We start from the raw sequence: 23,132 nt of genomic DNA on the forward strand, positions 1-23,132 counted from the left end.
AGCACGCAACAGATGTTTTGCAACAGTTGTGTGCGCAGTTTATGCATTTTGGATGCAATTAAACAAATATACCAGCTATGCAATGTTATGGCCATTTACAGTGTCTTGCAACTCTAGAATGAATTTCGTGTGCCTTTTAGTATGAATAGTGATTGCATAGTGGGTTTTGTGAGTAGGCTATGGCTGCAGTGGGTGCTATGACAGGAATGATTGTAGTTGTTCAACCCTAAATTAAGTGTGCAGTGCGAACATTGCGGGGCATTCAGCTGAAATGCTACTACACGTTGTGCAATGGGTGAAGTAAATTTGCCTGCAAGAACTGTGGATGTGCATATAGCTTGTTCCGATATTAAATACCAATCTGTGCCAGCACATAGATTGCTTAACTACTTCCTCAGTTAAGTGGAAAATCTCTGTGCGTCCAAAGCACACAGAACCCTACAGGGAGAGAGCTTTACTGCGCATAAGGGATTGGCTGGCCTGAGACAGCTGGCCAAACCCTTATGCTCAATAGTGGGAGTGTCAGCCTCTCCGCCGCCAGCAGTGCCATCCCCTGGGACCGCCAGACTATGATCTTTAGCGGGTAAGCGGGAGGTGACCTCCCTATGTAGTCTGTCTCACTTATTTGGAACAGTCACTACGATCCTGCGCCCTTGGGAGCCTGAGGAAGAGGTGTCTGGCCTCACGGATCTAGGAACAGTGGTGCCCCAGCAGGGGTGCCTACATTGTCGCTAGAACATCCCAGGGAGCTCTCTCCTATGAGGTTAGGACTGGAGCTGCGCTTCTATAGAGCTACAGACACTTTAAACATGCCTAATTCAAAGTAGAATACTCTGCTAAAACAGTTTCCATTGATTTCAGGGTGAAAATTAATGATTAAGAGTAACATAAAGTGCCGCTAAATTGCCGCTAAATTTCCATATTTGTGCCGCTAAATTTCCATATTCCTGCCGCTAAATTTGCTAATCCATGCCGCTATATCCTGGGGGGTCTGACAAATTCACTTCCCTCACCACCCCCAAAATCCCCTCCGCTGACATCTTGCTGTTCAAACTCTATTCCAAAAGTCTCCCCTTAACATGTGCCCTTTTTTACAGGCCACCTGCCCACTCGCCTAATTTTCTCCAGCTTTTCAGTAGCTTGACAGCAGAGCTAGCAATAAATCATGCCAAAATACTCATTATAGGGGACTTCAATTACTGACCCCATGACGTGCGCGAGAGCGCCTGCTCGACGGTCTTCGCAGAATTACTAAACCGCCTGAATTTTACTGAGTATATTAAAGTGGCCGTCCACATTAAAGGACACACCCTGGACCAGGTCTGAAGCTCAAACCTGGACATCACTGATCTTCAGATTTCCTCCTGTGCCTGGTCTGACCACTTCTTTATCTCTTTCTCCATTATCAAACCCACCACTACCAAAACTCATACAATCGACCCTATCATGGTCAGGAACTGGAGTCTGGTAGACATCCCTACTCTCTGTGCATCCCTCACTTCTGCTTTGCCCAGCACCTCCCAACCCTCCAGCCCGTCACTCTCACTTCACACACAGGCTGAAGATATCAACTCTTGGCTGGCCCAGGCCAGAGATAACTTTGCCCCTTTGAAAGAACTTCAGAAGAAGAGGCCCCACGATGCCAAGCTCTGGTTCACTTAGGACCTTAAAGACAGGAAACTCGCGCTGCCCCAAACCGAGCGCAAGTGGAGACTGGACTACTGTCCCCTCAAGAAATCCACCTTTCTTACGGCCTTACAAGAATACAAAGCAGCCATCCTGCTAGCCAAAACCGAATATTTCTCCGCTAAAATCTTGAACGTGACCTGTAAAGCTAAAGTCATCTTCTCGATCGTGGACGAACTTGTGAAACCTGACCGTGTCACTATCAAACCCCTGCCCTCACCCATCCCTCTGTGACTCCCTCAATAGCTATTTTATCGAGAAGATCACCAAAATCAAAACAAGTTTCCCCAAGGCCGTCTGACCCCCTGATTTCAATGGCGCACCCGTAATTCCGCTCTTTTTTCCAATTTCCCTATGATCACTGAAGAGGTTTTTTTCTCGCTCCTCAGGAATGTTCGTTCCGGCTCTCCATGGGACAGCTGTCCCCCCACATTGCCCGGTAGATTTTCATCAACATCCCTGACCCCCCCACCCCCTCCCTAATAACTCCCTTACCTCCGGCATGGTCCCCAACTCTTTTAAAACCGCGGTGGTCTTGCCCATTCTCAAAAAAGAAGGATCCGATCATGGGGCATCATGTAACTTTCGCCCAATTTCGCTTCTCCACTTCCTGGGTAAAATCCTGGAGGCCTTTATGGCAAATTGCCCAAGAACCTTTGTGGAAACCACCCACTACTTGGACCCCCACCAAGCTGCCTTTAGGCCTCAACACTCCACTGAGTCTATTGCCCTGGCCGTCCATGATGAGCTTAGAAAGGGAGGCGATCAGAACACCTCACAGGCATTGGTGCTCCTGGATTAGTCGGCAGCGTTCGACACTGTCGACCACGCTGTTCTCCTCGATCCAGTCGAGAGCTCCGGCATCCGGGGCCCACCGTTGAGATGGATCGCCTCTTTTCTCCAAGACCGCTTTCAAGCTGTCTGCTTCCCCCCTTCGCCTCGGAAGAAAAAAGACTCACCTGTGGAGTCCCTCAGGGCTCCTCCCTCTCCCCCCCTTTTGTTTAATCTGTACCTTCTTCCCCTGATCTCCGAACTCCAGAAAAGATCAGTAGTTATTTTCAACTATGCCGATGACTGCAGCGAATTTTCAAGCTGGTCGACTGTATATAGGGTGGCGTAAAAGGCGCGGAACGCCTCGGCGGTCTCAGCGTCCTCCGATACACGAGTCCCATCCCTCCGCACAATCTCCTTAATCCTTTGTTGCTGACGCGCCTACCGCAACCTATTGGCCAAGAGAGGACTACACCTGCCTCCTCTGGTATAGTAGGCATGTCACAATCTTAGGGCTGCAAATTCTGCACGGTCCTGATCCAGCGCTGTCAGTCGATGTCGTACGGTTTTAAGTTGCCTCCACACTCTCGGGGCTCCAGTTCTCTGGTACATTTGTTCTAATTCACGGACACGGTGCGTTAGTTCATCCCGTTTCTGCTGGTGCTCACTATTAACCGCCGTAGAGAGGGCTATAAACTCCCCCTTCAAGGCCGCCCACTGAGTCGCTGGGGTCGTGTCCGAGTTGGTGTTATGGGAGAGGTAGTCCTTAACTGTGTCCTGAATGCGCTTCACAACGTCCACCCTATGCAACAGCGTGTCTCTAAGGCACCAAAGTCTAGGAGGGTATGATGCAGGCGCGGGGGGTGAGTGTGGCAGTGACTGGAGCGTGATCTGAAAGCGACGCGACTCCTATTTCGGCTGTGGTCGTGAGTGCGCACACTGGGCCCGAGACCAGGAGATGGTCTAATCTAGCGTACGTCTTATGTGCATTTGAGTAGTAGGAATATTCTTTGTCTTGGGGATCAAGCCTGCGCCTAAGGTCATGCAAGTCTAAGTCAAGCAAGCGCTCTAGACCGTCCGCTGAAAGCGCGCCTGTTTTGTGTGTACGCTGACTAGATCTATCTAGAAGATTGTCTAACACTAGGTTTAAATCACCTCCCAGGATAATGTGTCGGTCAGACGTAGCCGTGGCCTCAGTAAGGGCAGACTGTAGGAACCTTTCTTGACCTTCGTTCGGGGCGTAGAGGGGCCCAATGGTAAACATGAGACCACCCAGGGCAAAGCGGTATATCAGAAGCCTCCCCTTAAGTTCTGCAATTTTATTCAGTACTTCCCCTCTAAACCTCTGCGCCACTAGAATCGCTACCCCTGCCGTCTTGGTATGGCTGGAGGAGAATAGCTGCGTGGGAAATTTTAAGAGAGTGCAGCCGATAGCAATCACACACCAATAGGTGAGTCTCCTAAAGTAGGCATATGTCAGCTTGGGTATTTTCAAGACAGGACAAGATAGCTCGTCACTTAACAGGATTATTGAGACCACTCACATTGAGGGTCAAGATCTTAAGAGTGGTAGGAGGCATTACTGTGTAGAAACCAGGGCAAGCTAGTGTCAGGAGTCAGGGGGGCAGTACCCTCGGCGTGAATCAGATGCAAGGCACCAAGGGGCATCGTGGTCGCGTGTGTGTGCTATGGTCGTGGGCTAAAGTCAGACATGGAGCACTGGACACCCTCCCCCTTATTTCCCCAACATCCCCGAGTCCACCCTCCCTCCTCCCTGACCCCAACTGTAACCCCCCCTCCCAACACCCATCTTCCCTCCTCCCTAACCCTAACTCCCGCCATCCCACCATGCCCCCAACCCCCTCCCCAACCCCAACGTAAAGTCCCCAACTCTGCATCGGTCGTTTCATAGTCCCAGGCCAGTTAACAACAATTTCTGGTCTGTGGTGACGTTATGTGAAGGATCAAGTGGCTGTGGCGACCCGTTCGGCCCGCCCCCCCCATTGGACCTGCTTGATCAGAATGCAAAGAAAGCCCCCATCTCTAATAGGTCAGTTCAATGCCGCTGTGTCCTCAGACACCTCCTGAACAGCCTATGCTTGCTCCTGTGCCACAGTGGCCGGGTCTGGTTTTAGGTTGACCCTGGGCGAACGTCCGTGTCCCACTCGTTGCCATCTATCTCGCGAGGGCCGTGGTAACTTCTCTGATGAAGATCGCGGAGAAGCGTCCTGTGACTGGGATTCCTCATGGAGGTCAATGCCCTGGAGGGAGCACGTGTTGTGCAGGGATCTGAGTTGGCGCAGGGTCCCCTTACATTTAAAGATCAGTCTAAAGGGGTGGCCCCACGAGTAGGGGACGCCTTTGTCCTGCAGGAACGTTGTGGCCACCTTAAAGGCCTTTATCTTGTGCAGGGTGATGGCCGACAGGTCCTGATACAATGCCCCCTGGTATTGGAGAGGTTGTTTCTGTTGCGTCTCTCGAAGGATCCTCTCCTTCAAGGGAAAGTCAGGCAGGAAGGCCAGGATGTCGGGAGGGGGGCAGGCACGCACCGCGCCAGGCCTATCCGGTGTTCCCTGTCTATGCAAATTGCAAAGTCATCAGTTTCCCCCAGAATTTCCTGGAACATCCCCTGCAAGAAGCTTGTGACACTGTTCCCTTCTGCTTTGGATGGAACGCCTCAGACCCTAATGTGGTTCCTCCTAGAGCGATTCTCGAGGTCTTCTGCGTGCGCCTGAAGGTCAACTTGCTGTTCTTTGAGGCGGATAACTTCGTGCTGAAGCTGCTCCACTTCTTCGCTTCTGGACTGTTCCGCCTCTTCCACCACCACCACTCGTTCCCCCAATCCATCCACATCTCGGCACACACGGTGCTCTCCAGCCATTTCCTGTTTCAGCACCTGAAAGTCCTCATGCAGGGAATTAAATAATGTTTCAAGAAACGATTTAGTGATGGGCATCTCCTCATCCCCCCGCCCCGTGGTCCCCTTCGCCACTGTCGAGGGTAGGGATGGGGTACTCTTCTTGCCCTTAGGGGTGCCCTTGACCAGCATGTCCATTATGGTGCAGCCGCCTCTGCGCCCTGTATTTGCCATGTTTCGCCGTCGGCTCCCACCTTGGTGTCGCTCCGACCGTCTGCTCTGATGGGGAAATGCGTACTGGTGCGGGCATGGGCGGTCCACCCAAGAGTCTCAGCAGTGCTTAGGCTGTTGTGCAGCCCCTCTCCTCCTCCGCACGCTGTCCTCCCGCACTCCCCGCACCTCTATGGCTGTGTCTTCAAGGGCTAACCGCTTTAAAGTGTCACCCCGTACCCCAGGAGCCGCATATCTCCAGGAACTCTCCACCCTGCCAGGAGGCCCTTGTAGCCAAGATAACCATTCACTCTTAACTCAAATATTCACCAGTAAACACAATCACAAAAACACTCCTCACCCTATTAATACTCACACCTCCAGATCAACCGCCTTAAAAAAAGCACCTTTTCAGTCTTTCAAATTGTGGCCATTGTATTCCTAGATTTGGATATTTTATTCTAGGTTGGATAATTTGTTTATGGCTCCTTTCTTAAGACTTGAAGGCTCTGCTACCAGAAAACTGATATTGTGGATCTTGGGCGAAATTTAAATAGTATTGTTCAACTTTATTTCCGGCCCACAAAACACATGGTCAAGCCTGGTTCCCGCACTGGCTTCTTCTGATAAATTGCTCCAGGTGACATTTTGATTCTGGGCTATTTCATCCTAACAAAACAAATAGCATTGCAGTTTTAAATCCAGTCAGTGAGGGAAGTTTGAAATCGTTTTAAAAGTTTTATTTCTCATGAAGAGATTAGTAAGTATCTCTTATTTTTAACCTAATTAGTCCATAAAATCAAGAAAGTTTACAGAAAGCTCATCAAAAGGAATGGTTAGAACAAATAATTAAATAATGTTTTGAGTGCTCCATAAAGGACCGAAATCCCTATTCTAAAGAACAGGATCAGAATTTAAAGTTAGTAGAACTAATGAAGAGTTCGAGTTCAGAGGAAAAGAGTGAGAAATGAGAGTGAAGCTCAAAATCAAATTAAAGCGGCAGAACTTCCCACAAAGAGTAGTTCATTAAACTCAGCAGAGTCTCAGCAGTACAACCAACTGTTGCATTAGCAATCTGTAGAAATGAAGCATCAAAAGTGATGAAAGGGATAAGCAGAAGCAGCAATAGTCAGAGCTGTCAGCAAGGTAAAAGGGTCTGGGTCTCAGCTTCTAAAGTGGCAAGTCTCATGTCTAGTTCTAACTAGGAACACGCGCTAATGTAAAAAGGTACAGAATATGTTGTAGACATTTTATCAGGGCTTCCTTCTTTGCATCCAATCCAGTAACACCACTTGTCTGAAAGCAAGTTCAGCTTTTCCTTTCCTACGAAATAGCATGCAACTTGCAAAGTTTATCACAAAGTTTGTAACAGACATGTGAAGATTCTTGATTCATAAACCACCTTTTCTATAGGCATCAAACGCACTTTAAACCGTTTCATGCGCCCGCGATTTTGCGGAATTGCGGCACTTCTGCAAAACGTGTGAGGCTGTGTCAGCCATTGGCCGACGGCAGCACTGGGCAGGCAGCATGGAAGGGGTTAAACGTCTATAGCTCATCTGGTTTTACTGTGGTGTCATGCAGGAAAAAATATCACATGGTAGCCGGACCGTTTATTTACGCTACGATCAGTGAGAATGTGATAGCTTTCTAGTGCTTCTTGACCAAATTGATCCAACTGCCCCATCCGGTTGTTAAATTACTATTTATTTCTTTAGCAGAGCAAATAAGAACTTTTTTGAGAACTTCAAAGTTAGCTTTTGGTAATAGATCCACTGGCCTTCAAAGACAAAATGACTGTCACATGGTTTGATGAGGAGTTCCTTAAATTAAAAACTTATGGCAGCGGCTTTATGTTCACGAAAGAACTAGGATTCCTGTCGCTGAGTAAAGAATATAAGCAATTGATTAGATTTAAAGAAAGGAACCTGCCTTTTAAAGCCAGTTCTAAACTCCTGTTTTGGAACCTAATCAGATGGGGTTGCGAAGGAGCTCTGAAAAATTTAGAGTCCAGCAATACAGCTCAGACTTGGATTGACCATTTTACAAACGTGTATAATCCAACAAGATGTGGGCAGTTGAATGAAGAGTAAGCTCGGTCTTTGAACATTGCCAAAAAATGAGCACCAAACAACAATGTGATGGCACTTTTTTGAAATTGTAGTCCGAGCTTCCATTTTGAATTAAAAATGCATGAAAGTGCCCAGTCCAACAAAATTCCATCTGACACCAATAGCAACAATCTATCCATATTGGTCCTGTCTCAAACGGCTGCATACAATGAAGTCTGGGAATTTGGGGAAGTCCCAACTTCTTGGAGAGCTGCAGTTATTGTCCCTCTGCACAAAAAAGGTCCCTGTAATGTACAAGGATATTATTGCCCAATCTCTCTCCTGGACAGCACTGGATAAATCCATGCCAAACTACTCCTAACTCAATTTCAATTCAATTTCAAAAAGCTTTATTCGATTTTTCACAATCATAAAAGCATATACAACCAGCAATAAATCAATATTACAGGTTAAAACAGATGTCTGGCATGAATTCATATAAAACCCAATAAAAAAGAGAAGATTTTAGATCAATAAAATCCCAGGTTAAACAGTTAAAACATTGGATTTATTGACATTATATATGTACACTATAAAAAATAGTTACATCAAATCAAGGACAAAGTGCAATTTGGCGCGCCCTCAAGATCCAAGCCCAGCCTAGGAATTTCGCCATAGCCAGTGCAATCGGTAGTGATGTATCTGTGCGCAAAACTCGATAAGGATAAGGATATTATTGCCCAATCTCTCTCCTGGACAGCTCTGGAAAAATCCATGCCAAACTACTCCTAACTCGGCCTAGGCTGAGGACCACAAAGTTTGGTCTCCACTGCAAGCGGGATGTCGCAAGTCGCAAGGCACAATTAATTAAGCAGTCAGATTGTATTTTACAGACCTGAAGTATATTTTTGTTATATACTCTTTTCTTAATATCTATCGATCTTAGTACAGCCTTAGACTATATGGATAGGCCGGCCCTCTGGTTTGCCCTGGAGAAACAGGGCGTGAACAACAAGCTCCTGCGTGCCATAGAGCTGCTCCATCAGAACAACACAGCTGTGGTGAGATTGAGCCCTAAAGGAGAGTGTACTCCAAGTTTTAACATTGAACAAGGGTGCGTGCTTGCACCTTTACTATTTATTAGTGATGTGGGTAATCAGTTACTAGCCTTAATCCAGTATGTCGACACGACTGGGAGAATAAAACCCCGATCTTGATGTTTGCAGAATCCGCTATTTTGTTGCCCTGTAGTGAGTTGCACAAATGTCTTAAAGGTTTCAACATTTATTGTCCCTAGGAGATACTTAAAAATTTCAAAAACTAAACATGCTGGTCAATTCACAGCGCACAGCTTGAAAAATTACTTCTGAGTATATAACTAGCCGTTAGATCGGGTTGGCTCCTACGATTACCTAGGGTTAAGGTTCAATGCCCATTTAACCTGGGGCAAAGAGCGGATAAAGAGTGAAATAAGTATGCTACAGCAGTTAAACGCAGTCCTCCTCTACAACAGCAGATTAAACCATCACTACAAGCCTTCCACGCAAAACTATATGCTGCTGGCCTGTATGGGACCACTTGTTACAACTTGGTGATGGGACCCAAATGGTAGCACTTGATCCTAAAATGGCAACTGACCCCCGCTGAGAGCAGGTTACGGCCTTCCCAGCGGGCATGGAGGTAACGCCTTGAGGCTATCTGACATGGCCATAGGGCCTCTGGAGTGCGGCAGTCACCAGCCAGCCAGGCTAAGGCCCAAAAGCAGCAGAACACCTGGTCCAGGAAGGATGATACCTGACCCTAAAATGGAGGCCTACCTCCCCACCGAATGCATAAAAGAATATGGGGATCACCTAAGTGCCCGCGGCGATCTTTAAATAATCAACTCACTACCCAATCACAGCAGCAGAGAATGCAAGAAAAGAGTGATCCTCGGCCTCCCCGGCGAACTAAATTTTACATGAACTCCTAAGCGCAAAGAGGCTGATGAACATGGCCGATGTCCGGTGGAGCTGCCTAGACGGCTATAGAGAAGATCGACTCTGGGTCACCCACTTGGCCGTCACCTACCCAGCCGGACCTTGGACATAGTTCTCCTCGTCTCCACCCCTACCTCTGATCCCTTACCTCACCCCTCTTCCTCCCATCCCACACTCGTCTTGTATCATGTACCTATGTAACATTGCTGTTTGTTTGTCTTTTTTGAGTATGTATTGGCATGCTCCAGTAACTGTTTGTAACCATGTAACCTCACAAATACTTATGTTGAGCGCTCTTTTACCTCCGGGTCTAGCCAGCGCTATATAAAACTTCTCAAATAAATAAAATAAAGGCATGAGTTGGGCTTGAATAACATGGAAGCTATTGCAGCATTAAAGCCACTTCTGTTTTGGGACCAAATCTGGATCAAACCAAACGTAGCTACCTATCTCAAGCCAATGTGCTAACTTTGGGATAATAGCAACTCTCATGGCTTAAGTACATTGGAAGCATTCTCATTATCATCGGTGGCTATGAATACCCGGAAGCAAAGGGACCCTCCAAGACTAGAAAGATTAAAAGGAAACTATCGGTCGTGGCATTCTGAACATCCCCATGGCAAATTGTTGCTTTCTCTATGGAAAATCAAGCCCATATTTTGTTTCTAGAACTATATTGACCATTTATTCCCACTAATTAAGAGAGCACTGTTCATAAAATTCATGCTAGGGTGTCTCCCTGTATAGTCCTTCACACAGAACTGGTGAAACTCCAGTGGCAATTCCACCTGACCCTACTCGCTAGGTGGCAATTAGACCCTCGTGCACTTTATGCTTCTATGCTGCTTCTCCCTGCCAGCAAGGAGAAGATTTCTTCGCCCTTTTTTAAAATAAAGTATATCAGACATTTGTTGTGCTGCATTGCACCGTTTACTCTATTTTTAACCCAGTGGCTACTTATATCGTGTGACATTGAAAGATGCACGGCCTTGTACTAGACCGCATAATGCCGGACTCCTCGGAGTGTCTTAATTGTTAGCAACTCGGTGTCATTTCACTTCTCAACTGCACCATTCTTAAGTCGAAAATGCACCTTAATTAACTAGAAATCACTTGTGTGTGTGTGTGTGTGTGTGTGAGGGTGTGTGAGGGTGTGTGTGTGTGTGTGTGTGTGTGTGTGTGTGTGTGTGTATATATATATATATATATATATATATATAATTTACCCGGGTTTAATTGCATCGCCTTTGTTATAGAACGTTCTATGTTATTTGGTTATTTATAGTTTTTACCTGTTTCGAATTTTTTACCATTCTGACAGGCTCCAGCGTTTTCATCTTTACACACCTATTGAAAGCTTACACACTTTGCATCTATGAGTTAATTTTGTGGCCTAAGTGGAGTAGTGCAGAGCAAACACAGGGAGATGATGGACGCAGCGCTAAAACCATTCAGACACTCACCCCCAGTCACAGATCTGGGTTGAATCCATCATCATTCTTTAGCTCACTTCGCCACCTCAGTTCAGACCCAGCTATATGCAAATCAGTCTTGGCCCTGTGCCTCATGGGAACAGTCCAGCCCGAACTGCCAAGCCAGGTCTTCCTTTAACCGGAAACAAGCGTCCTGGGACCGGTTTCTGGGTAACACCCTTCATCAGCCAGGCTAGCTTGAATCCAGTGGCATACCGATCCACTGCTGATGTGCTCCATAAAGTTGCAAAAGTGCTCCTTTCTCAAGTTATCATTACTTAATTGTTCAACTAACAACTTAACGTCGAAGGCACGCAAACAAGGACCATTAGAGGTGAATTTACCATATCCAGTATATTTTTCCTTCGTTTTGGCAAGTATTTGTGAAAATGTCCTATGTTGTCTCGACTCCTAAAAACCTATTTGAATTATCTCCAACTTGTCCTAAGCTAGTTTTATTTAACCCTTTTTAGTCTTCCAGGAAGTTTATATTCTGCCTAAGTTGCTTTGTTGCTCTTTGTTTTTATACTTTGTGAATAATGCAAATGTACTGTTTATATCTATTTTTTATCATATTAATGCATTTGAATTTTATTATCTGCATATTGGATGGCTTATGTTTATAAGCTGACACAATAACTAAATAAGACGCTGTATACTAAAGTAGGATCCAAACTACCCCACTTTTTTCCAGCTCCAAGTCCTACTTGATAGAGAGAGGGAGTGCTCCGCAGAGTATAGAATGAGCGGATGTGTAGCCAGGACTGACATCTGCCTGCCAGCCCGGCTCTTAGAACTGAGGAGAAGTCACATGAAGTGAGGACTTTTTGATGGATGAGCTGAGGTACTGCCTTAAGTGTTTGGTTATTTGCTGAAAGAAGGAAACTGTGTGTCTGGCTCTGCAGGAAGAGAAACAATCCAGGAGGAGAGGCCCATGTTTTGAGGGGAAATCCAGAGATACCAATGAATCCACAGAGGGTTTTAGGAGACTTGTGCTTGGAAAAGCGCCCCTTCTCCAACCTCTTTTTGCAGATCATTAGATAATCACTGGGCTGAGCATTTCCTTAGTGTCTCTGTTGTTTTATTTCTTGCGTTCCGAGCTCATCTCTGCCCCTTTTATTCCACTCTACCCTGAGACTTCAGCGTACTTGTTGCATAGCCATAGTAGGACTGGCCCCATGACACCCATAGAAAACTACCTCACCTACGGGGTCTGTGTCAGGTCTGACAAGCAGTCATTGGAATCACCACTGACCTGTATCTTTGCCCAGCAGGGGCGATGTGAAGCTGTCTCCAATGCCCTTTGTGATACCTCTCAAGAGCATTCATAAAAGCTATCTCGAATAGGTACTGCTCTGAGGAAAAGGGGAATGGGATTAAATATGAAAATACAAATGAAGCGAATCAACAAGCTTCATCCGCAGCATCCTTCATAGCGTGGAAAACTCTGGAAAATGTCCCCATTAATGTGTAATATCTGCAGCAGGATAGAAAAGACAACAAACATTCATAAGGAACCCAGAGTGGCGCCTCTCTATAGGCCAAACCTCTAAATAAACTACTCGCTTCTAACACAAGCAGGAGACAGACAAATAGTAAGTCAGACACTCTGATACAATTAGTCTTCTACTGGTATCCTGACTATTTTCTGAGCATACGATCATAGTTCTGTATATGATTCAGCATGCGTAGCAATCATTGTTCTGTCTATTAATAATCATGTGAAACATTATGTCCCACGGAAATCCAAAACAAGAATGATATCGAAACAATAGAACAGCTCATCAAAAATAACTAATTAATGTTCAAAGAAACAATAAAGAAAAAGGTAACTTGTCTGTTGGACTCGATAATGAAACACTCCCAATCACCATTTCTGGAAGCGGAGTACCGTGTATGTGAAGCCCTGCAGTCTGGATTGATCCGCTCTTCACTCAAGGAGGGGAGAAGAACAAGGAAACCGCAAACTCCCAACTCAAAAATGGTAATTAGCCAGGAACGCTATAACTCCTAGGATGGTCACGATAAATGGCTCCAGCCACTAGTCGAGTGCTGCCTGATTGTGAATGGGTAATACAAATCGATACGTCTCAGGAACCCACCGACAGCCGCCAACAGGTCCTCTGTCCCAAAGACAATCCTTCAGCTGCAATCCTACGTGAAGCTGGGTGGCGGCTTCCAGCCAAGAAGATTACTGCTACCGCTGACACAGCGGAAAACAAAGGTTGCAGCCTAAATAGGAACTTTCCAAGAATGTGGAGTCTCAAAGATATTTAAAGTAAGCTGAAATACATGAGCTGGCTGCTTGCTCAGGAAAGCACAATCCACTAGAGAGTCCACTGAATTGTCAAGCACTTTTCTCTTTCGGGTCAGATCTTCAGTTGTAGGTCCACATGTGCCTCTTATTCTCTTCCCTTCTTGCATTCCCAGAATTTCTGGGAGTTGTAGTTTTTATGTTGCTTCGCATTCTTTCCCCATTCATACCGTTATTGAAGAGAGGGGTATTGAACGGAGGAATGCTGACTCTTGTGCAGATAACTGTGACAGTCCGACACTGAGTAACAGAACATATGGAGCCCTTCACCTGGTGAGCATTTACATACTTTACAGTTACCAGCACACATAGATGTGTACTCTCTGCGGATCCGAAGAGCACCCTTACTCCATAATTTGTGTTCCCCAACTACAGTGACTTGTTATGTTAAATCACATGTTCTCCGTTGTTAGCCAGTCTTACTCTGAGTGCAACCTTCTATGAAAAGTAGCAATTTGATAACCGTGTCCTTTACTGTACACCAACCTGGCATGGAGAACAGATTTTAATGGATGCAGTCCCATTGATGTTTGAAGTAGAGAGCGAGGACCCTCTCTCGAGGTCACTCCCATGGCATGTACTGGTCCCGGTCTAATGTTCAAATTGAAGTCAAAAAGCAAATGCAAAAAAACAAAGCAGGATTTATCCCCATCCCACCACTCTGTCTCCAGAGAAGTTGCAAGGGTGTCAACAGGCCTCTAGGTCTCGCTCCCAATCCTCTGAGGAGTTGATTCCACTGTTGACCCGACTGTAATTCGAGTTCACTAGGTCATCTTCTACGTCACAACAAATTGAGGCCTTTAAGAAAGCCATTTTGAGCATCTTTAGCACTCTTCCAGTTCCTATTGGCGTACCATCAGGCCCCAGCTATCTGCAGGGGACTCTAGTCTGATAACCACCGGCTGATCTGTCCTCTGTGCCTCTCTTCGGGTTTCGCATCTGCTTCAGTGTCAACTTCCACTCCTATGCCAAAACTTTTGCCAGTTCCTTTGACTTAGACACCATCTCCAATGCCACCGCTCATTGTATGCCATGTAAGAAATCTGGGGGTTATCATCGATAATGCCCTCTTGATGAAACAACAAGCAAATAAAGTGGCTGGCCTCTGTTTCACCATCTTGAAATGGCTGAAAAAAAACTTATGGATGCTGCCCCTTGCAACGCAAAAGACCGTAGTCAACGCACTAATAACATCCCGGCTTGACTACGGCAACATTCTCTATCTGGGCTCAAATCAAGCAGTCATCAAACGGTTACAACTGGTACAAAACTCGACGGCAAGACTACTTTGCCAAATTCCAAAAACTGCCAGTGTAACGAAACATCTGCTTGACCTACATTGGCTCAGGGTAGAAAACCGCATCAGGTTCAAAGCCCTGAGCTACATGTTTAGGATTAAATTCGGCACAGCACCTAAGTATCTACAATCCCTAGCGACCCCTTACATCCTAGGTAGAGAACTGCGCTCTCAGACCGCAGCAAACTTTTCGACCCCGAGATTCAAATTAGCAAGAATGGGAGGTAGATCCTTCTCTGTCCTAGGACCCTCCCTGTGGAACAAACTCCCTCCATATATTCGCAAGGAGGAAAATTACGCCAAATTCAGAAAGAACATAAAGACCTGGCTCTTCCAGAAATAAGTAGAGTGTCCTTCACCTCTCGCCACTGTCCATCGACGAGTCATCGGCGCCGGGAAACCCTTTTTGGGTAGCTGTGCGCCATACAAATGTAAAAAATAATAAAATAATAATAATAATAATGCCAGAGGAGAACCCTGTACTGATACTGGTGTCCAACTCTGGGCAAAATTGGGCTCAGCCTGGATTGAGGCCATGTCCAGAATCCACTTTGACATGCCCTGTCCCCATTCAGTTACATTCTGGTGGAACACTGCCTCTGCCACGGGGATGCCCTCAGGTGCTCCACTATCCTTTTGGTTCCAACTCTGATCAGACACAGGCAGCCTTCGGAGATGACAGTTGAAGTAGTGAAGTTGGAATGTTCTTGCCCCTTTCTTTTGTTGATAACTATCTCTACATAGGCTTGCAGATGGCAGTGATCTGGATAGTCCCCTTGATTTTGCCCCCTATATCTCCAGCATAGGAAAGTGCTTCATTCACTATGGGATTTAGATGTGCAGCTGATGTTTTGGACCTACAACTTCCTTCTGTGGAGATACAGATTAATGTCCCACAGAGGTTTTAAAGCCCAGGCAGGCTTTATCTGAGCCGTTATCTTTCAATGAATCCCTTTTAACACATTGATGGGCACTTAAGAGAAGCCTTGCTTCTGTCCTCCATTGAACAAAGAGGTTGCCAAGTGCCGTAGAACTTCTAGGTCAAGCCTTCGACTCAATGACACCACCGTCCCTGGGGATAAGGAATTTAATATTGTAATTGCATTGATATGGTGCTCATTGCCTCTGACAAGGATTTAAAGTGCTTTATACTGGGCACCACGCTGCTCCAGAACCCAAGGTTAATCCAGTGGTGGTTGGTTATTGGGATTTAATTAAACAACAGGGGGTGGTGATGGACAGAGTTTCTGAATTAAGCAGAATACTCTCACCCAGTCAAGAGATCAGGGCTTAATCCAACACCGTTTTTTAGCTCACTGCACCATCCCAGCTCAGAACCTGGCTATATGCAAATTAGTCTGTCCCTGGCCCAGTGCATCATGGGAACAGGGCAAACCAAACTACCAAGCCAATTCTTTCACTGGGAAGGAAACAAGCTTCCGGGGACCAATTTCTGGCATTTCAGCCGTCTTCGGCCCGGCTTGCTTGAATCCTGATGGTGCAATGAGCAAGGGACTCACGTCTGAGTATACCCTTCCACGCTTATGGTGGACAAAATAATTAAACAACAGGGGGTGGTGATGGACAGAGTTTCTGAATTAAGCAGAATACTCTCACCCAGTCAAGAGATCAGGGCTTAATCCAACACCGTTTTTTAGCTCACTGCACCATCCCAGCTCAGAACCTGGCTATATGCAAATTAGTCTGTCCCTGGCCCAGTGCATCAGGGGAACAGGGCAAACCAAACTACCAAGCCAATTCTTTCACTGGGAAGGAAACAAGCTTCCGGGGACCGGTTTCTGGCATTTCAGCCGTCTGGGTGAGAGTATTCTGCTTAATTCAGAAACTCTGTCCATCACCACCCCCTGTTGTTTAATTATTTTGTCCACCATAAGCGTGGAAGGGTATACTCAGACGTGAGTCCCTTGCTCATTGCACCATCAGGATTCAAGCAAGCTGGGCCGAAGACGGCTGAAATGCCAGAAACCGGTCCCCGGAAGCTTGTTTCCTTCCCAGTGAAAGTAGGGAGTGCCACTGTAAAGGTCGAGGATGGGGCTTGTGAAATAAGTCCTTTTAAGTAAAGTTCAACCTCTTCATCACTTTGTACTACTATTGAAGAGATATTATGAACTGCGTAAGCTCTTTTAGTAGAATATGTAGTGCACCGTAATCTTGAGATTGAGGCTAAGGCGTCCATTTTAAGGGTACATACTAAGAATGAGTGCACTTCATAGGAACCATGCGTCTCTCACAGCAAGAGGTTACACATCAGCACATTGGCTGGAAGTCATGTTCATTGTTATCACATAGAATCACACCGAGGATTACACTACATCCTTCCTCACAAGAGTTATGTTATGAGTGATGGGTATCTTTGGTCATTTCACAGTGTAAGTAACGCACATCTGTGCAAATTAGATGTTGAATTACCACACTCAATCGGCTTGTTGTTGACTTATGCTTTACCGGCAAGGTTGTTTTCAGTACACGTATTGCAAGCATGTTTAGGAGTAAGCATTTTCTACACTGAATTTCTGAGAGTTGACTTCAGTTGAAGTATATCCATAGCATGGTTTTGTTGAAGTACTTCAATATCAGCATTTATACTTTCTTAACTGCGATCCTCGCCTTGCCACAAGCATTGACTTTAACCCCATCCATAAGCCTTTTTCAATCTCCTAGAGCATTTGTAAATGAGTGGGGCTTGATGAAAGGCGAATATTTATTTTTAGCTACATTTCTATGTTTGTGGATATCACCACACCTACTCCAGATGTAAAAAGGAACATTTTGTTACATTCTTTAGGCCCCGAAGGTCCTCTCATTTACAGCCCGCTCACTGAAAAGTCATGTGATGCTGGAAAAGGTGATGTTTTTCCCAATGCCATTGCGGATCTGATTGACTAATATGTTCCCATCGTTTGTCTTGCTGAACATCGATACCATTGTTTTTATTGTGCTTTGTATAAAACTGAAAAGGTTGATGACACTGTCATTTCTAGCTATCATGTAATTTTGATGCATTACTGGAGAACTTAATCAGAGGCCAGTTATGCCCCCACTCAACCCAGGTATTGAAGACCAGTTATGAACAAAGTTTGCCCGAGAGTTATATAGTGTCTTAGACAACTTCTCAGAAACCAATCTAAATTTGCATCGGTGAAGGAATGTGCTCAGGCATTTTCTTTTTAAAATCTTGCGAGTTCTCCCCTTTACAAGGGCTTGAATACACAACTGTGAGTATTGTTACCACGGATACCAGTGGGAAAGGGTTTGGGAGGGTCTGGTCACAAAAGTAATAAATAAATCATAGTGTATGCTTTAAGATAATTTTCACTTGTGGAGAAGTATTTCATGACTGAAAAATGAGACACTTGCCTGTGTGTGGGATCTGGAAAACTTTGGGAAACACATTTTGTGAGGTAATTTTATTTTGAGATTGGACCACAAACCACATACAAGGCTCCTTGGGATACAGAAAACATCAGCCCGAAATGCCAGATTATCAATTAGACTACCTAATTTTAATTATAGGATAGATTATTTTCTAGGTGGCAGAAAACACCATTGCAGATTGTTTAAGTAGTTTGCCTTTAACTTTGAGGGAGCATTACAGATCACTAAAAATGTGTCCCATTGCTAGGATTTGTCAGAATGTGAGCTAATTGTTTTTACTTTAGACAAATGGAAAAAAGCATATTTTGAGGAAATTGTCCTGTGGAACATGAAAGAATCCATCTGAATTAGTTGGCCAAGTAACTCACGGTTGGAGTCTCATGAGATTGCACTGTGGGAAGTACGCAGTGAAATGAGTGATGAGGGACTGCTCCTAATGAGAAGAGCAAACCTCTTTCATATTCCTATCAGGCCCATTGCCTCTGAGCTTTAAGATTATCAATTTGTTCCATGAGGGTCATATGTGAATTGTAAAAGCTAAGAAAACGGTGTGTGATTATTGGTAAACTGAGGTTGAAATGACAGTAGAGAGTTATCTTAGGAGTTGTTTCATGTGTGGAAGTGCAGATAGATTTTGCACACCCTTCAAACGCTCTTTGGAATCTATTGTTTCTCTTAAGATGGTATTGGGAATGTGTGAGTCTCCACTTTATGGGCCTTGTATGTTTAGGAGTAGACAGAACTGAAATGATCCTCGTTTTGGTGAGCAGGTTCTCGAAGTTGTCTGATTATCATCAAGTTGTGGCCACGCCTGATATGGACATTGTCCACGTTTTGCTCAAGAAAGGGTTTCCTACTTGCATTCTAACAAGTAGTGGTACTCAACTGAATTCTGATACGATTGCCACCCAAGAAGAAACGGTGCCAGTGAATGCATTTCTAGTGTCTGTAAAGGTACTGTGCAGTTAACTTTTACAGGTGGTAAGAAAATTGAACATTAATTGGAAATGATGTGGGCAAATCACACCATGCCTTTAGAGACCACAATGCATACTCAGTTTAGTGGAATGAGAAGGGGCATTCCAAACGCTAAAGTGTGTCCTGCGTGATTAGACCAAGCAAAGGTATTCTTGTGGGATCCTGAAGACATTAATACCTATGTAGGGAAGTCACCAGTATAATACAAAATGCTCAGTTAAGTGATGGTAAAGCCTGGCATTTGAGTTTTGTTATGATAGCAAGAAGGAAAGTGGATTTAGAGGTGTCAGAATGGCAGTGCATCAGTTAATAATGACAGAAAAAGTATGATTAGTTATGGGAAAGGATTCTGGAGTGTTTGCTGCAGATGTTTCTCCAGCAAGTCAGATTGATGTTGGTGCAGATGTTAGGTGTGTTCTGCCGGTTGGAATTAGTCATGCTAGCAGTAATGCTGTGAAAGAGACTGAGTATCAGACCAAGAGCAGAGTATGATACCAGCAGATAGAATGGCAGTGAGTGCCAGTTTAATTGGAACATGCTCCTTCTGGGTGGTTAAACTACCTGTGAAATTTCAGGATTACTTATGCAATACATAATTCCTTCAGAAAGATGTTTATTATAATTTGCTATTGTTTTTTCTTTGTGACGTTGTGGTTGTATACTTCTTTCTTTTTTTCCTGCAATGATAGATGTGTTGTATCCTATGGCACCTTGAGTAGGTTCTGGAATGTGGACGTTGGTGTGTGTGTTCTGTAAGGACTGTGAGTTGGGCTGTTACGGTGGGGCACGGAGTTGAATGCACTAGTTTTAGTTGACAGATTTAATAGTGCTGAGGCTTTGTGCCACATACATTACATTGAGCGTCTGCTGGACTCCTGCGTGATTACTGCACTAGCCCTTGGACATATCTTAATGTATGATTCCTTCTACAAAGCGTTAAAATTAAGAAATACAGAGAATTGTTTTTTTGTTGTTATTTCATCTAGTTTGTCTACTTGACTAATTACGCCTACTGTATCTCAACAGGTGCATCACAGCTTTCACCACAGCCGCATCTGCATACAGTTATTACCATTATGGACGACAAACTGTGAATGTTTTAAAGAAGTGAAGATTTGAAGAATGTCATGATGTCCAATTAGCGACCGTAGCGTGAAAATACAGTAGTGTGCTTCCAAATGAAGGCAACATGGCGGAATACACTCAATCACATTGGAACTATAGATTCTAAGCTGACATTTACCCCTTTGATCATGCTTTGTAGATACAATGATTTTCATCAGATTTGTGGAAATTTTCAATAAAGATAAATGGTATTTTTAACATGCATTTTACATTTCTCATATTGAAAGCTTTCACCACCCCTCAGGTGTAAGAGCAAAAGATGTAATGCATTCACGTTAATCCTGTACTGTGAAACACTTCTGTGGACAATGTGGTGTTCTTGCATAGTATCAATGATGTACAAAAAGGCATATTAGGATGGCAGAAGGACCTGCGTCCGTCCGCTACCCCCGAGGTGTAGGGACCATCCGCAGGAGCAGCGGCGTTCCCTCCCTCGGAATTAGGATGTGACTCCCACTCTGGTGGGCACATCCCGTATAGTTAACATTGCGGCGGAATGTTAAATATGCATTTTTTCCCTTTGCATGCACAAAGCGGCAGGCACCGCGCAGTGCCTGCTGCTTTGTGCATGCAAAGTCAGGGGGGTACCATAGGTACCCCCATGTGCACCCCCCAACACCCCTGGGGGCCCGTAACGTGCCCCCAAACACAAAAGACCACATGCTTTTCCACGGCAGAAAAGCCGCCGCGGAAACGCATGTTTTCTGCCCCATCCTAATATGGCTGGCGGTGTCTGATAGACACGCCACCATATTAGAGCTTTTCCGCCACGGTCGGAAGGCGACCGCAGCGGAAAAGCAGCGGAAAAGCGACGGAAAAGCGGCAGACGGTCTTCCTGTCCGCCGATGAACCCCCAGCCATCCTAATCTGGCAGGGGGTCTTTGAAGGCACCGCAGCGGTGAATCCGCATCCACCTGGCCGGCGCTGGCTTCCGCCGGCCCGGAGGATGCGGATTCACCGCAATCCTAATCGGCCCCTTAATTTGGCATGACCTGAAAATCCGAAGCATTCATCTATACAGTTACCTTTTCTAGGAATATATACAAACTGATAAAGTGGATATTTTGCAAAAGAAGAATCAATGTCTGAGAATGATGTAAACACATATTATCCCATAAGAACTTGGTATTCATATATGTGAAGGAGTTTTTGTGTTTGAAAAGATTTAAATATCTATTTTTGAAAATGTTTCGGGAAATGATACACTGCTAGTGATATTTTTTTAATCACCTTCTTATGATTTTCTTAAACGCATTCTGTTTTTATCACTTACTAACCAACATCATAAAAACAAAAAATGTGAGTTGAATGGGCATTCTGGGTATGATCAAAATTTTAACAATCCACTGAAATTACTTACTTAGGCTAGCTGTATAACTATAGGTTTCTCTATTCTCACGACCTTACATATGTGGCTGATGGCATCCCAAATTCTATCTATCCCCTTTACTAGTCCGTCGTTTGGAATGCCGTGCAGTAGGTGTGTGTGATAGTGATTTGAATCCCTTGGTCTGAGTTTACTTGATAATTTTTCTTGAACAACCTCAGTCTTAAGAAGTATAGTGTGATCTGTGGAGAATGTCTCCTGAGTCCCTGTTTGTTTAAGAGGCCCCTCTGCCCGAGGCCTTGTACCTCTCAAACAATAATTGCTGCTGTGGGTCTTTTATATTGTTGCTTTAATTGGAAGGGTTGTTTAGGGCTCGAACTTGGCTTGAGATTCTGTCTGTATTAGAAAAGTTGCCGAGGTCCCTTCCATATATTTTGTTGTGCCTGTATCCTTTTTTTAAAAATGTATTATATCTTTTCTAGAGAGTTGGCGACATTTGGGTCCAAAGAGATGTAACATGGGTACTAGATGATGCTGTATCTCAAGACAAAACCCTAAAATTCATATCTGTGTATTAATAGGATAGTATTTACTTTTCTAGCAGCTGTTCCCACTACATATAAACCCCATTTTATGCTGTCATTGAAAGTAGATTTCCCTTCCTGCACAATCTCCTGAGCGTGCTTATTTTGTGCGTCCGGAAGATGTTCAAGCAGCTTTTCCATTTCCTCCCACTGGCATTGTGGCTCAGGCCCACAATATGCCAATGTATTTCTGCCCCATCTGGTGTCCTTTTTGTCCGTTGACTCTATTGTTTTGATTCACTTTCTGGGAATCTGTCATGCTTAAAATGCCCTTTTCCTTGTACAACAAATCGCCAGTAAGTCACTGGGGTCAATATGTGTCCCTTTATGCCCTCTCCGAGTTTTGTGATGCAGCCTTCAAATCTCTCATTTCCTTGTGTGTGACCACTGTGATCCTGAATGTTACTTTGAAATTTTCGTGTGTTCATTTATGTACAGTTTTCTGCAAAAAAAAAGAGATGGCTTCTATTTTATGTGACTCATTCTATGTGAGAGCCGTCCTCCACTTCCTTTATCTGCAAGGGGGCTCCATGGATGTAATGTTGTCTTCTAGATTACTAAAGACACGTAATTGATGGACGGAATGCAGAAAAAAATCAAAATATTCATCTCCAGTCAAGAGATCTGGATTAAATCCATCATTCTTTTGCTCACCATGCCACCCCAGTTTAGACCTGGCCATATGCAAATCAGTCTTGACCCTGTGCCTCATGGGAACAGTCCAGCCCGAACTGCTAAGCCAGGTCCTCCTTGGTTCGGAAACAAGCCTACTATGCCCAGTTTCGGGGTTTCATCCTTCACCAGCCATGATAGCTTGAATCCAGTGGCACAGTGAGCCCTGGACCCATGTCTGAGCATACTCTGCACACTTAGGGCGAAAGTCTTCTAGATTGCTGCATTTGAAAGATCTTGTCACATATGGTGCAGAGGTCCTTTCAGGATTGAGAGAATCTATGCAATATCTGTTCAATTTAACATCTTCTTTCTTCCTATTGTGGCTGATCTGTATCTCTTTCAGAATCTGAAAGTGTGCCCCTTTGAGGTGAGCACATTGGTGGCCGTGTGGGTAGTGACAGTGGCATCTG

General features: G+C 44.9%; 1 protein-coding gene across 1 annotated transcript in view; it reads left to right on the plus strand.

Annotated features, from left to right (window-relative positions):
- The window catches only part of CRLS1 (cardiolipin synthase 1), a 103,598-nt gene extending 83,258 nt beyond the window's left edge, over window positions 1-20,340 (plus strand). The window contains exon 7 of the mRNA XM_086927686.1: window positions 20,038-20,340. Within this exon, the coding sequence (XP_086783812.1) occupies window positions 20,038-20,122 (85 nt within the window). The 3' untranslated portion in view covers window positions 20,123-20,340. The remainder of the gene's footprint in view (window positions 1-20,037) is intronic.
- Window positions 20,341-23,132: the final 2,792 nt, after the last annotated feature.

The sequence above is a fragment of the Lissotriton vulgaris genome, chromosome 6 (genome assembly GCF_964263255.1).
Source record: "Lissotriton vulgaris chromosome 6, aLisVul1.2, whole genome shotgun sequence".
NCBI lineage: Eukaryota > Metazoa > Chordata > Amphibia > Caudata > Salamandridae > Lissotriton > Lissotriton vulgaris.